Source organism: Trifolium pratense, linkage group LG1, assembly GCF_020283565.1.
Source record: "Trifolium pratense cultivar HEN17-A07 linkage group LG1, ARS_RC_1.1, whole genome shotgun sequence".
Taxonomy (NCBI): Eukaryota; Viridiplantae; Streptophyta; class Magnoliopsida; order Fabales; family Fabaceae; genus Trifolium; species Trifolium pratense.
Genome location: NC_060059.1, coordinates 50,521,231 through 50,536,744, shown reverse-complemented (window position 1 = coordinate 50,536,744; position 15,514 = coordinate 50,521,231). Strand labels below are relative to the sequence as shown.

The 15,514-nt window shown below is 31.7% G+C and overlaps 1 protein-coding gene across 1 annotated transcript; it reads right to left on the bottom strand.

Moving 5' to 3' along the window:
• Positions 1-5,920: 5,920 nt before the first annotated feature.
• On the bottom strand, positions 5,921-15,145 carry LOC123903233 (cell division protein FtsZ homolog 2-2, chloroplastic-like). The gene is made up of 8 exons (XM_045953174.1): positions 15,019-15,145; positions 13,961-14,726; positions 8,800-9,099; positions 8,611-8,701; positions 8,275-8,399; positions 7,500-7,592; positions 6,590-6,655; positions 5,921-6,513 (listed from the first exon to the last, which is right to left on the bottom strand). Exons 2-8 carry the CDS (start codon positions 14,606-14,608, stop codon positions 6,379-6,381), a joined length of 1,458 nt encoding a protein of 485 aa, XP_045809130.1. The 5' UTR covers positions 14,609-14,726; positions 15,019-15,145; the 3' UTR covers positions 5,921-6,378.
• Positions 15,146-15,514: the final 369 nt, after the last annotated feature.

Below are 15,514 nucleotides of genomic sequence, written 5' to 3'. Positions count from 1 at the left end.
TATATATATATATATATTGAGTGATGTTACACCGTTCAATAACGCTATAACGAATATAAATTTTTCAAAATCCACCATTGGATTAAAAGTTTATATCATATAGATCATGCATGTTAAGTTTTATAAAAATCTAAAATTGTTTGATATGTTTTTTAGACTCGTCAAAATTAATGGATTATGTGCTTTTATGAAATACCGTTAATCTTGATCGTTTTCAATGACATATCAAACGATTTTAGATTTTTATAAAACTTAACGTGGATGATCTATATGATATAAATTTTCAATCAAACGATAGATTTTGTAAAATTTGTATTCGTTATAGCGTTATTGAGCGGTGTAACATCACTCAGATGTTCTCCCTTATATATATATATATATGTATATATAGGGGAGAGATCAAATTACACCGGTGTAACATTTGAGTAATGTTACCCCACTCAATAATGCTTCAACGAATACAAATTTTACAAAATCCACCGTTGGATTGAAAGTTTATATCATATAGATCATTCATGTTCAATTCTATAAAAATCTAAAATCATTTGATATGTTATTGAGATTGATTAATTAAGCTTAACGGTATTCAATAAAAACACATAAAGCGTTAATCTTGATCGGTCTCAATAACATATCAAACGATTTTAGATTTTTGTAAAATTGAACATGAATGATCTAAATGATATAAACTTTCAATCCAACGGTGTATTTTTTAAAATTTGTATTCGTTGAAGCGTTATTGAGCGGTGTAACATTACTCAAATATTATACCGGTGTGTATATATATATATATATATATATATATATATATATATATATATATATATATATATATATATATATATAAAGATATAATCGACGATAATGAGATAGAAAAGAAAGAATTACATAAAGTGGAATTTAAAGATGTTATGGAACTCTTTAAGAAACCCTCTCAGAATCCCATAACCTTAAGAGATTTACAAGAGGAAATTAAAATCCTTAAAAAAGAAATTCAATCATTAAAAAATAGAGATGATGAATTGGAAGTTAAAATTCTAGAATTACAAGGAACTCTAATTATTCAGGAACAGAATAGGTTACGAACTATGATTCCTTTTCCTTCTTCTAGTAAGAACGAAGAAGAAGAAATCTATATTAATAAAATAGAAAAAATGATTTCTCACAAATGGTATACAAAGATTAAATTAATAATTAGAGATATGACTTATGAATTTACTGCATTAGTAGATTCTGGAGCAGATTTAAACTGCATACAAGAAGGATTAATACCTACCCAGTTCTACGAAAAAACTAAAGAATCATTACGTGGAGCCAATGGTAATAGATTACAAGTTTCGTATAAATTATCCAACGCTAAAGTTTGTAAAGATAAAATATGTTACATAACCTCCTTTCTATTAGTTAAAAATATTACAGAAGAAATTATTCTAGGAACACCTTTCTTAACCTTACTTTATCCCTTTAAAGTAAATGAAAATGGTATAACTACTACAGTATTAAATAGAGAAATTGATTTTGAATTTTTAGATAAACCAAAAATTAGAGATTTAAATTTTGTACAAGAAAGAGCTATATCTCAAATTAATTTAATAAATAAAAAGAAAAAACAAATTAATTTTATTAATAAGGAAATACGTTTAAAGAGAATAGAAGACCAAATAAAAACACCCAACATTAAAGAAAAAATTGATAATGTTTTAGAGAAATTTAAAAAACATCTTTGCTCAGAACAACCTAATGCATTCTGGAAAAGAAAGGTACATACTGTCTCTTTACCTTATGAATCAGACTTTAGAGAAATAAATATACCCACTAGGGCTCGACCAATACAAATGAATCAAGAACACCTAGATTATTGCAAAAAAGAAATACAAGATTACTTAGATAAAGGCTTAATTAGGCCTAGTAAATCTCCTTGGAGTTGCTCGGCATTTTATGTTATTAATGCATCTGAATTAGAACGAGGAAGTCCTAGACTAGTAATAAATTATAAACTATTAAACAAAGCGTTAAAATGGATTAGGTATCCTATACCTAATAAAAAAGATTTAATTAGTAGATTACATAATAAAAGTATTTATTCAAAATTTGATTTAAAATCAGGATATTATCAAATCCAATTAGAAGAACAGGATAAATATAAAACGGCATTTGTGGTACCGTTTGGTCACTATGAATGGAACGTTATGCCTTTAGGACTAAAGAATGCTCCTTCTGAATTTCAAAATATTATGAACACCATATTTAATGATTACTCAGATTTTACCATAGTTTATTTAGATGACATATTAGTTTTTTCGGAGTCCATTAATCAGCATCTTCACCATATGGAACTATTTTTTCAAATCATTAAAGATAATGGTTTAGTGTTATCAGAGAAAAAATTAAAAATATTTCAAACTAAAATTAGATTTTTAGGTTTCGACATAACACAAGGGATGTACACCCCAATTAGTAGATCATTAGAGTTTGTTAGTAAATTTCCTAATGAATTAAAAGATAAAACTCAATTACAGAGATTTCTAGGGTGTGTAAATTATGTGTCAGATTTTATCCCTAACCTTAGAATTATATGCATCCCCTTGTTTAAGAGACTTAGGAAAAATCCACCACCTTGGGATGATACAATGACTCGGAGTATATTACAATTAAAGGAAATAGTGAAAAAATTACCCTGTTTAGGAATACCAGATCCTACAGCCAAATTAATAGTGGAAACAGATGCCTCTGATCTTGGATTTGGAGGAATTTTAAAGCAAATACTACCGGGTATGGTTAAGGAACAAGTAGTCAGATATTATTCTGGAACTTGGAACCCAGCCCAATTAAAATATAGTACTATTAAAAAAGAAATTTTATCAATTGTTTTATGCATTACAAAATTTCAAGATGATTTGTTTTCTAAGAAATTTCTATTAAAAACTGATTGTAAAGCTGCAACCAGTGTTTTACAAAAAGATGTAAAAAATTTAGTTTCAAAACATATTTTTGCTAGATGGCAATCATTACTCTCCTGTTTTGATTTCGAAATTGAGCATATACAGGGAATTAAGAATTCCTTGCCAGACTTTTTAACAAGAGAATTTCTGCAGGGAAAACATGAGTAAAGAGAAATCAGATCCTCGAGATAATTATGGACCTCCGAAGGTAACCAATAAAGAATTAGTTTTAGGATCTTCATCATCCTCGTCAAATAAAACTTTAACCTTAGGGTCACCTTCTTATTTGAATAAAATTATGTCTAGTCCCCAATCCATTACCTCAAAAATTAGTCCTCAACCAGGAATTAGGCCTTGCCTAATTTCCCCATTACACTTTTCTGCCCAGCTTGCTAGTCCTTCTCCTCAAAAACTACGACCATCTAAATTAGCTTATTACTCTCCCCCTGAAACTACTCCAAAATCCTCTTTCGTTACTAAAAAACAGATTACACCAATTCTACCATTAGAACCTTCCTATTGCCCAGCAAATTCCTCATTACTTCAAATAGTGTCAAAAATATTACCCCCTGGATTCTTCTATTTACCAGAAGATTCAAATCTTTTCAAAACAAGAAAATATTACGAATTTATTCTAATAGATACAGACTCTATAACTTTAACCCATCATTATGACCCAAAAGACTCAAACAAAATTACCTTTTCTAAATTCAAAATTAATAAAGTTTTATCTCCAACCGACTGGAGTCAGCCTCCTTACAAAGAAAAAACTTTTAGCAGGACTTTTGTCCCGCAATGTTACAATTATTTTGATTATATAAAAGCTTGGTATCATTTTTTGGATATTGAGCCTTTTAATCATACTTGGTTTATATGGTTTAACAAAAATATATCAATTAGTTTTCCAAATTGGTTCGTAGAATGGTTTTACACCGTTGGTCCGATTGTGGAAATATTACCAGACTTCGCTCAGGAAGCCTTTAATGTTTTTAAGGAAGTTATATATATATATATATATATATATATATATATATATATATATATATATATATATATATATATATATATATATATATATATATATGCTTATAATGAGATACAGTGAGTAATATTTATTTCTTTTGAAAAGAAATTACTTACTGAAAAAATTATCATTGATCTTAAGCATTTTTCATTTTGGAAATTATTAATTTATTATTATTAGTTCCATGAAGACCGTATTTAAGTTATATACTCAATGTGGAGAACAATATGGTGATGCAGCAAGTAGCTACAATGAGTATTTTTATGGTTATTAGCTCCTACGGGAGTATGTCACTGGGTTGAAGGTGCACTACCAAAATATAATTGAGATGGTAAGAATTTCTTCTCTCTTAATTAGTTCCAAAAACACAAGTGTTAAATCTCTTACGGAAAATTTTTGTCGTTCATTATGGTCTATCCAACTTAAAATATTAGACTCAACAACTGCGCGCACAAAAGATATTATATGGTTCACACACACAAAATACACTACACGTGAATAGTGAATGTATGTTTCCTCGAAGGACCTGCCTACGTCAACGAAGTTACATGGATGTTTCCTCAATCAATTGGTGGCTGAGCATTGTTACAAATTTCAAACACTTTGTGTTTGTGGTGATCAATCACTAAACATCGTGAAAGTGATTTTGACTAGTCATCTTCATGAGCTTCTAAAAATTTTCATTAACGTCTACACATGGTTTTGTTGACTCATAATTCTTCTCCAAAAGGTATTAGTGATTTTTTTTTTATAAGCACATTAGTGATCTTCTTAAAAATAACACATTAGTGATCTTCTTAAAAATAACACTTAGTGATTTGTTTTTGCAGCTAAAACAATGTTTTCATGAGTTTTTTTTTGACATACACAGACATATGTGTATCGAGCAACACCAAACAAAAATGTCTTTGACTAAACAAAAAAGATTGTGAACTTTTAAAGAATGCCGTCAATAGTCGATAGTGTTTTATGGTTCTTCACTTGCAAAAAAAAGGTTATACAATTTTGAGAATTTTTTTTATTCAATCTGGATCATTTATTATGGAACAGAGTTAATTTTTTTGAAATACATGAGTTAATTTTAGGCAAATGCTACGGTGGACCACCTTCACAAGTAGTCCACTGTGGACAAGTGATCTACAGAATATGAATTTTATGAAATTTACTGTATTTAATAAACCGTTAATTTTGATGTGTCTCAATAACATATCAAATAATTTTCAATTTTTCTAAATTTTTCTATGGATGATCTATATGATATAAACTTTCAATCCAACGGTGGATTTTGTAAAATTCATATTCGTTATAATGCTATTTACGACTGGTCCACCATGGACCACATGATGAAGTGGTCCATATTAGAATTTACCATTAATTTTAACTTTTATACCTGATGTTTAAAAAACTAATAATTATTGCAAGATTTGTAAATATTTTTTTTCCAACAAGTGCTTCAACAGAAATCTTTTCAAATTGATTCTATAATATGAGGATGGGATGAAAATAGGAAGGAGATGGTATCCTGAAAAAATAAGGAGCCTATAATTGGTAAGCAGACTTAAGTTTAAAGAGCTTATAAATTTTTTATTTAGGTATTATTTGACCTGCCTTTTTTTCCTCTTATTTAAAGCTTATGCAAACAACTTATGCAATTTTTATATACTATTATAATTTTGTCAAGGTAGTTTATGATAAAATAGCTTATAAAATTACAATTTTCACTAGTATGAACTTATAAAATAGCATAAAACTTAATTTATATTGCATAAGTTGTTTGCATAAGCTCTAAAAAAGCTGGGTCAAACGGACCCTTAGTATATGTTTCAGATGTCATTTGAGTTATTATTATTCACAAAAAAAAAAAAAAAAAAAACTTATAACAGATTATAATAATCTACATGCACAACAGCTTTTTTGTCCATAAGCAAAAATATTGATGAAACAGGCCAAAGAATTATAATAACAATCTCTGAACATTAAGAAATATTTACCTATACAAGAATACAAGCTAATTAACTTATTCAAACATGCCAAGAAAATCATAAAATCTGCAATTTTTCAAATAACTAGTACAAATCTAAATAAACAAACCGAAACTACCAATCCTTAGTTGGTTCAGTGGTGATTGGCGCTGAACTTGGTAGGGAGGACCGCAGTTTGATCCCCCGCAACTGCGATCGGGAGGGGGCTGGAACCACTTGATGCCAGAACTGACCCCCGAACCAGATTAAACTGGTGGTGAAAACCAAAAAAATAAAATAAATAAATAAACAAACCGAAACTATATGAACAAGAACTCGAGTAAAAGGATAAAAATAGGAATGTAACACCTAGACCAATGTTATTTATAATCCCTAAAGTAAAAAAATTGATGCATTGTTGAAGAAATGCAGAGCATTGGGAAGAAGAGTATTAAACCCTCGGATAGCGTGAGCGTCCTTTCTTCTTTAAGAAATCAGGGATCTCAAACAAACTACCATCATCAGAGAAAGTGGAAGATCGACGATTGAAACCGATGACTGTATCTCCTTGAGTGAGCTGACTGGTCTGTGTTTAGAACATTAACAAAAACTATGAGTTAGCATGACATGGAAAGGGATAGAGGGAGAGATTTGAATTATACCTGTAGGGGCCTCTCTTCATCTTCCTCTTGACGCTTGAAGCCGGTTGCAATTAATGTTATGCTTACCTAAATGAAACCAAATGACATAGCTCACCATGCCGATGATCATATTATATATACTAGTATTCAGCACAAAATATCACAGGGCAAGTTAACAATGCAAGAGTTAAGGTCTTTTTGAATTGACTTATTTACCGGCATAAGCAGCACTTTTGACGGTTAGGAAATGCTTATAGAAACAACTGATGATGTAAGTGCTTATATGAAAGCAGTTTGACTTTATTTTCTCTTTTTATTATAAAAATAGCTTATACATAAGCACTTATAAGATAAGCGTTTTTTTTTTTCCTTTTAGTCTATTTCTTTGAATATTACTTGTGTTTTGTGTCCATAATGTGATAAAAGGACATTCTCTATTTCCATTGGGGACTTGATATTTGTGGTCAAATTTTTTGGATTATTTTTTAAAAGCTACTACTCATTCTTTAACAATATTAACACAACACAATGAGAGGGTTGTCCTAGAAGATTTTAGTTTCTTTTTTATGCAAATGTTATTAAGTTAGTGATTATGTTGGTTTTCAGACCTCCTGTTTATATCTCCTTCAATGCCCCTTAGCTCATCAAGCAAGATACCTACTGGTCTACTACTTTTACTAGTACAAACGAAAGCATTTTCGAACCATTTACGAATTTCTTAAGGATAGAAGATGTTCATTGCTACACACTTTTATATCTAGGAATGGTTGCCGTGTATCTGCTTCCCCTAATAGGGATACAATACGATAAACTGAAGTGCTGTAAGCTGCACAATTCATATATGATAGTATATCATGCATGACTTCTTATGATTAATGTTAAAGATTGCTGTCAGCAAAAAAAAAGTTAAAGATTACATGGTTTAACTTACTTGACCGGTGAGTGATGGATCTATTACTGCTCCAAAAATCAAATTAGCACTAGGGTCCACAAGGTCATAAATAACCTCTGCAGCAGCATTTACCTGTAAATGATTATATTAAAATTCATAGCATACAAAAGAGGTATCATTCATAGCGAGCCTGCAGGAGCATGATGAATTCAATAGACAGCAGATCATCAATCGCAATGCCTCAAACTAGGGGTGGGCAAAAAAAAAAAAAAAAAACGAACCGCCAAATCAAACCGAACCAAAAAAAACTGAACCATATATAATAGTTTGGAAACTGAACAGAAACAGTTCGGTTCGCTTTAATGGTTCGGATCGGTTTTCGTTTTTTAAAAGTCCTAATATTCAATTTGGTTTGGTTTTTTATATTTTTTTCAATGGTACTAATAATAACAATACGGTTAAAAAAATTAATTCAGTTCGGAATAGTAAATTTTAATTTTTTAAAAGTTAGTTATTGTTCGGTTTGGAACCATAGAACCGAACCATTTTAACACTTCGGTTACTATGAATTTTGAAAACAGTTCGGTTTTCCTCCCGAACCGAAACCATGCCCACCCCTACTTCAAACATATATTTAGCAACTTCCCTAAGCACTTAGACGATTCAAATTTCAAAGTAGCGGAGGGAAAAAGGAAGCCAACAAATAACACCACCAAAGAATAGGGAAAAAAGAGAACATCATGGGCACAGCTGAAACGTATACAGTATACTTAGCAAGGATTAAAGCACAAGATCCAGAAGGATAGGCAGTTACCTCAAACAAGGTCAGATCAGTCCCACCAGTTATGTTCCATACAATTCCAGTAGCTCTCTCTATACCAATATCTAGTAAAGGTGACTGGATAGCATTTAATGCAGCGTCTCTTGCCCTTGTTTTCCCTTCAACACAAAAAAATCGCATAAGATAAATTTCAATATATGTAGTTCAAAAATTAAAATATGCTCATAATCCTGAATCAACAATGGCAGAAACGAGGCTTAATTACACTTTAATATTAGAAAAATTAAAAACAAAAGGCGGTGTAGATTTGGCAAAAGTTGAAGTCTAAAGTCTAAACAGCATTAAATCATTTTCATTTTCCACACATACCAGTTGCCGTTCCTATACCCATCAGTGAAGAACCAGCATTGGCCATTATAGATCGAACATCAGCAAAATCAACATTTACCAACCCTGGTATCTGCATTCAATTAGTAATATCAATGAACATTATCCACTTTACATTTTACAGAAAGATAACATCAACTTTACAGGAAATAAATCAATAATATATCATACAGTAACAATATCAGATATGCCACGAACACCCTGTCTAAGAATATCATCAGCAAGATTGAATGCTTCAGTTACAGGGGTTGATTGCGAAACAGCAGTTAATAGCTTGTCATTTGGAATAACTATTAGAGTATCGACATTATCTCTTAAAGCTGTAATTCCTTCTTGTGCTTGAATGGCTCTCTTCCGTCCTTCAAATGAAAAAGGGGTGGTGACAATCCCAACAGTTAGTATACCCATTGATTTTGCAACACCGGCAATAATTGGAGCACCACCTGTGCCGGTTCCACCTCCCATTCCAGCCTGCAAAAGTTAATTTTTAATTTTCATGTTTAGAAAAAGGTACTGATAAAGAACAATTTAAAAGAAACGGTAGCACGTTGGTTCCAAATTTTGAAAAGTTTAGGGCACATTGTTAGAACCTGGAAATGCAACTATATGAAACAATGTGTTTATTGCTATATTGTTAATCTCAGATAGTGGTGCGTAGCGCCGACCCAAAAAAATGCTATAGTGGGTAGCGGGATGACCGCTATTGTGAATCCAAAAATCCATGTACAAATTAAACATAAATTCCAACAACATACATAAATACTACAAAATAGAAAAATACACAAAATTAAAGGGACTTTCATACTTATATATTATCTAAATATTGTCATTTACCATCAAAATAGGTTCTAAACAAAAGACTAAATAACATTCCATCAAGTTCTAGAAGTACTCAAAATGACATCCCATCAAAATAAAGCATAAGAAAGTTCTAAAAGTAAACAAAATGACAAGCCATTAATGACAAGTTCTAAAAGTATGTAAAATCATACTTTCAAAGCGAGCATTGAAGGAGAAGAGGAGAAGAACGTTGAAGAATTTGAGAAACATTGAAAGAAGAAATGGCGCACAGAGAAAAGTAATCACCTGATATGAGAACTTAGGGCACTAATGGGGTGCGGAAAAGCCTAAAATACCCCTAACTTTATGATTTATTTCCAATTTCCAAAAATTAGGGTTCTCATCAATTTTTTCCCCCCAAAAGGCAATAGCGGCCAAATAACACTATGGATCCGCTACGAATACGCTATTCACCTGCAAATAGTGGCTGCTATTTCCGCTTTTCTATATAGCGGAAAGCGGACCTGTAGCATAGCGGGGAGGGGTCTGCCGCTACGCTATCCCGCTATATTATTAAATTTATAATTGCCCAATGGCTAACTGATAGTGATACTTATTGAATTAATAAAACCAACATCTGACATAACTCATAGTGATACTTATTGAATCAATAAAAAGAACATCTGGAATGACATAAGAGAAAACCCTAATAGTGCTAAATGAAAAGAATTAAAAAAACATAAATCACTATCAAGTAGTCCTAGGTTTATTCCTTTTCAATCTTGACTTTTTTTTAGAATTTGCTTTGATGCAGAATCAGGGTCAAGCTCTTTTGATCTCTTATTATCAGGGGTCTCCTCCGCATCAGCATCCAAAGTCCACAACACCGACCGATTGACTCGTAGAGCCGGTTTCAAAATCAGGGGAAGCTTCATAAAACCTTTGTAGAAGGTCTTGTAATATAAATAGTTTTTTTAGTTTTATAACCTTTGAATTTAGTTTATAATAAGATGCCAATGTGTTTTTATATTATAATACGTTGGAAGTTAAAGATGAGACAAGAACGGGCCACCTTTGTACTGTTTGACCAGGATGTTATTGTGTTGCTTAACAAGTCTTGTGTTGATCTTATGGAGTCTCTCAATTAGGTAATGTGTCTATATAATATATAACCTAATTCAATGAGTCTAATTTAACATTACATATTACTGATTTAGATTAACTCATGTTTTGTATATTTTAAGATCCAAATGAAGGTACTCTGCCAAAGCCAATTGCTAACTTAAAAGGCCAGAGTTTTCTTTTTAAAGTTGAAGTTGACAGTGAAAATGGTGGCATATTTCAGCCATCATACAAGGTTAAAAAAGTTACTGGTGATGATTTTATGCTTAAGAAGTTTAAAGAGTCAACAACTAATGTCATAAGTCTTTTAAACCATTCCTTATTGTAAATCAAAACCAACTTTAATACATGAACTAGCTTTGGATGTCACTAATGTCTAATGATTTGCAAATAGGATTCTGAAAAGCTAGATCCACTTGATAAGGGCAAAGCTGTTGTAGTTGATTCTGGTGTCGCAGATGTGGCACATGTATTTGCAACGTATTATAATATAAACACTTTACTCATTGGCATCTTATTATAAACTCAATTCAAAGATTATAAAACTAAAAAAGGAAACTATTTGTATTACAGGACCTTCTACAAAGGTTTTCTGAAGCTTCCCCTGATTTTGAAACTGGCTCTATGAGTCTATCGGTCTGTGTTGTGGACCTGGATGCTAATGCAGAGGAGACCCCTAATAATAAGAGATCAAGAGAGCTTGACCCTGATTATGCGTCAAAGCAAATTCTGATGAAAGTCTAAGATTGAAAAGGAATAAACCTAGGACTACTTGATAGTGATTTATGTTTTTCAATTCTTTTCATTTAACACTATCAGGGTTTTCACTGCCATGTTTTCTCTTATGTCATTCCAGATGTAGCTTTTATTAATTCAATAAGTATCACTATCAGTTATGTCAATCCAGATTTTGTCACTATCAGTTAGCCATTTGGCAATTATAAATTTAATAATATTATCTTGATATGGACTGTTTGTTATACTATGCTATTTAATTAATACTATATGATTTGTATCCAATCATATGACATTATAACCACCTGTTTTATCTCAAATTGAATATTGTCACATGCTGAAAAAATATTACTTAAGTTGGAAGTTACACTCGGGTCTCTATCAGATGTTTACTTCCCATATTTCTTGTTTTTATCTTCACTCCAACTAATAAACACAAAAGAACATATTCAATACTTTCCTCACCATTTTGAAAATGAAAGACACCGTTTTCATTGTTTCAAAAAATGCATTCTCCCTAGCTTCCCTTCTATCTTTTCTCTAGTACAAATGTTCCCTACATGAATATTTCATCTCCTTATTAACAAATTAAAACGAATATATGCATTATAGAAAAGATTATAATTGGATTATAAGCTTGAAAACAGCTACTAGCTTGAGGAGGAGAACTCTCATAAACAACCATGTCATTGTCATTAACACACGCCAAATTAGCAAAAGCATCTGCAAAGGTGTTAGCTTCGCGATAGATATGCATTATAGAAACCTCCCAATTTAAAGCTAATAAACTACGGGTCAGTATAAAATGGACCCATGATAAAATTGGTCCAAAATGGACCACTCTTTTCCACTGTCAGATTATATCATCTCACAAAATCTTATCGTGGTCTAGAAACACCAAATCTAGCTAATTTATTAACTCTATCTCCTTCACTGTCTCTCTCTCTCTCTCTCTCTCTCTCTCTCTCTCTCTCTGTATGTTCCTTTTCTCTTTTAAACTCATTTGTACACAAGCAATGTCTTCACTCTTCAAAAACTTGTTGGATTTCAAAATTACAAGACAAAAACCTCTTTTTACCAAAAGTTTAGAAGTCTTAAACTAACTAATCAAATAAAAAACCAAATTAGATGAAATAATATTGAAAAACAAACAGCATACACATTGAATTTTTAATCATAGGTGTGATGTTATTAGTGACTATGGTGTTTGGATTCAAGTGACAAACTCAAGGTTGCACGGCTCAAGGGGGTTGTTTCTCTATTTTTTGTAGCTTTTTTGTTTTTGTTTTGGCTTACATGTTTGGTCATGGTAGGCTTTTATTTGGGTTTTGAGGTTTGTCATTGTAAAAAAGAAAAGATGGAACTTGCTTCAGTCTTGCAAATGGTGTTTCTATTACATTGGGATGCAGTAGTAGCAGCAGTAGTAGTAGTAGTGGTAGTAGTAGGGAGAAAACAACTTTGAAAGAGAAAGTAAACGAGAGACAGAAATTGCAATGAGAGAGAATAGATGGGTTAAGGGCCCGTTTGGAATAGCTTACTTTTGAGCTTATGCTAAACAACTTATGCAAATAAATAAGTTTTTATGTATAAGTTTGTTAACGTAGTTTATGAAAAAAATAGTTTATAAAAATACAGTTTTCGTTAGTGGAAACTTATAAATTAACATAAAAACTTATTTATTTGCATAAGTTGTTGTGCATAAGCTCAAAAATAAGCTATTCCAAACAGGCCCTAAATTTAGTGCGGATGAACTATGATAAGAGTTGGTGGATGGTCAAATCTAAGGGTGGAAAAAAATTGGTCCATTATACACCAATTCTTCAACGGGTCCAAGCTAAACGGACCCATAAACTATTGATGTTTTGCACTAGTATCCACCCATCCGGAGATCCATACTTAGAGTCCCAATATATATTTTAGAAAATGAAAACTGAAAATATTTTCTAAAAGTAAACGGGCCTTACATTCATAAAGGTTTTTAAAATATCGAGAACTACCGATCCCTTGTCTTAAATGGACACTTACGAAAAAGCAGAACAGTAAATAACTTTAAATTATTCAATAAATTTCCTCCTATATTATTAAAAGAAACATCACAAATGAGCATATTTGTATTTGATATCAGAGTGTACTAACCAAGATTAACTTATTACCTTAAAGACAAATTTTTATTAAGAATTTCTTAGCATTTGACGACCTTGGCCCTACTGTTTGTTTAATGAGGTATTGCCTTATAATATATAAAAGTCATTAATAAGTCTTCAACAGCAGCTAAAACATTTAAAAGAGTTGATCCTTCACATGCTAGCAGTGCCTGTATGAATAAGTTGCCATGTTAGGAGTTTGATCCAAGCTTCTACTGTTGTCAATCGCCAATCGCTGAAAATAGCAGTTTATTCAAATTCTGCTAAGCTACAACACTATAGGCTATAGCCGCTGTTTGACAACACTTTGTACTAAATCGCATATTGTAGAACAATAACAGTTTGTTAAAATTTTAGTTACACTATAGCCCACTATTTGACATCATTGTGCCACGCTTCTAGCTCAAAGAGCTCTATTTGACATCAATGTTTTGCAGAGTTGATCCCTTAACATATATACTGGCATTTGCAATGATGGCGTAATACTAAGAAAATTCATAATGTAATTCAATTTGCAGAAACTATAATTGAAGAAAAGTAGTTGAACATACTGTAACAAAGACCATATCAGCTCCATAAACAGCCTCTTCAATTGATTCTTTACTTTCTTTACCAGCATTCATTCCAGTCTCAGGGTTACCACCAGCTCCAAGACCTCGAGTAAGTTCCAGACCAATTTGCAGACGGTTCTCAGGAAACACAGGCGACATTCTCATGGCTTGTACATCAGTATTAACAATCCAAAACTCAACTCCGTGCATCGAACTCTCTATCATGCGATTGACAGCATTTGATCCACCACCTCCAACACCAATAACTTTGATCTTTGCCTGATTGTAATTACATTGACTAGATATAGATTCTAAGCTCTCAGTTAAATCCTCACCAAAACTATCCTTTCTTGGAATATTCACCGTGCTACTTGCCTCTCCTCGAAGCAACGAAACCTCGGGATGTAGATGTAGAAAAGGATCTTTGCTATTATATGAACTCGCATTATGAGAATTAGATGAACACTTGATTTGAACTAAACCTAACTTTCTTAAACCGCACGAAAATCCATTCTTGCCGTCAAAAAACTTCACCAAATTAACTCTCCTAGGGAAACTCTCTGCTAATGTTCTTCCTCTAACTACATTCAACACATCTGAATTTCTAGCATTAGAATGTACAAAATTTGTTGACAAACATGTCACCATTTCGATTAATATTGAGTCTAAACTTCAAAATTGTGATATGTAGGTCAATATATGGAGGAAAATTAGGGACCCAAAAGATTCAAACTTTCCATTTGCCTAGAAAATCTTCTTCCAAAACCTGTTCATTTCACAAAAAATAAAATGTACCCATGAATGTTAAACTATTATCAAGTCACTAATAACAAAAAGGGTATACACAAAAATAAAATTGGTGAATTAACACGAAGTAAAGCCAAATTAGTAGCAAAATTAAGACCCAGAATGTGGAAACTCGGTAAAATTAAAAAAAAAATGGAAAAGAGAAACTCGGTAAATTGGTTTGATATTAAAGAGTAGAAGCAGAAAATTGTAGTGAAGAAAAAAGAGGTAAAAAAACATAGCAAATTGGTTAGAGAAAGAGAAAGAGAAACCTGAGAAAGATGAAGAAGAGAAGTCGAGGGAAGCATTTGTTTGGTAAACACAAATGACAGTTCTCAAAACACAAGGGTTTAGAGCAAGGAAGACCATTTTTTTTCTCTTATTGATAATATAAATTATAGAGAGCATTTGATCAAATAAAAAATAGGAGATTGGACTGTAACTTTTTTTTATCTTTGATTTCAAACTGATTATGGGAATGGAGAAATTAAGCAGTAAGAGATTTGATAAAAATAAGATTTTTGTCTCTTATTGATAGGGGTGTTCGCGGTTCGGTTTGGATCGGTTTTGTGGCAAAAATTCATCTGATCCATAGTTAAAATTACTCGCAGTTCGGTTCGGTTTTGGATTGCTAATTAAAAAAATCCAATCTAATCCGATCCAATTTTGTGCGGTTTAATTTAGATTGGTTTTTGGATATCCAAATTACAAATTAAATTTTATTTAATTAAATATTAATATTATAAATAGATGGTAAAATAATATATT

What these genes read in the sequence shown, in the direction of transcription:
- LOC123903233 (XM_045953174.1), bottom strand. Translation starts at nt 14,608, where the DNA reads ATGGTGACATGTTTGTCAACAAATTTTGTACATTCTAATGCTAGAAAT. An exon ending in CTGATCTGACCTTGTTTGAG is followed by an intron (nt 7,593 to 8,274) that starts GTAACTGCCTAT and finishes AATCATTTACAG; the next exon opens with GTAAATGCTGCTGCAGAGGT. An exon ending in ATCCATCACTCACCGGTCAA is followed by an intron (nt 6,656 to 7,499) that starts GTAAGTTAAACC and finishes GGTTTCATTTAG; the next exon opens with GTAAGCATAACATTAATTGC.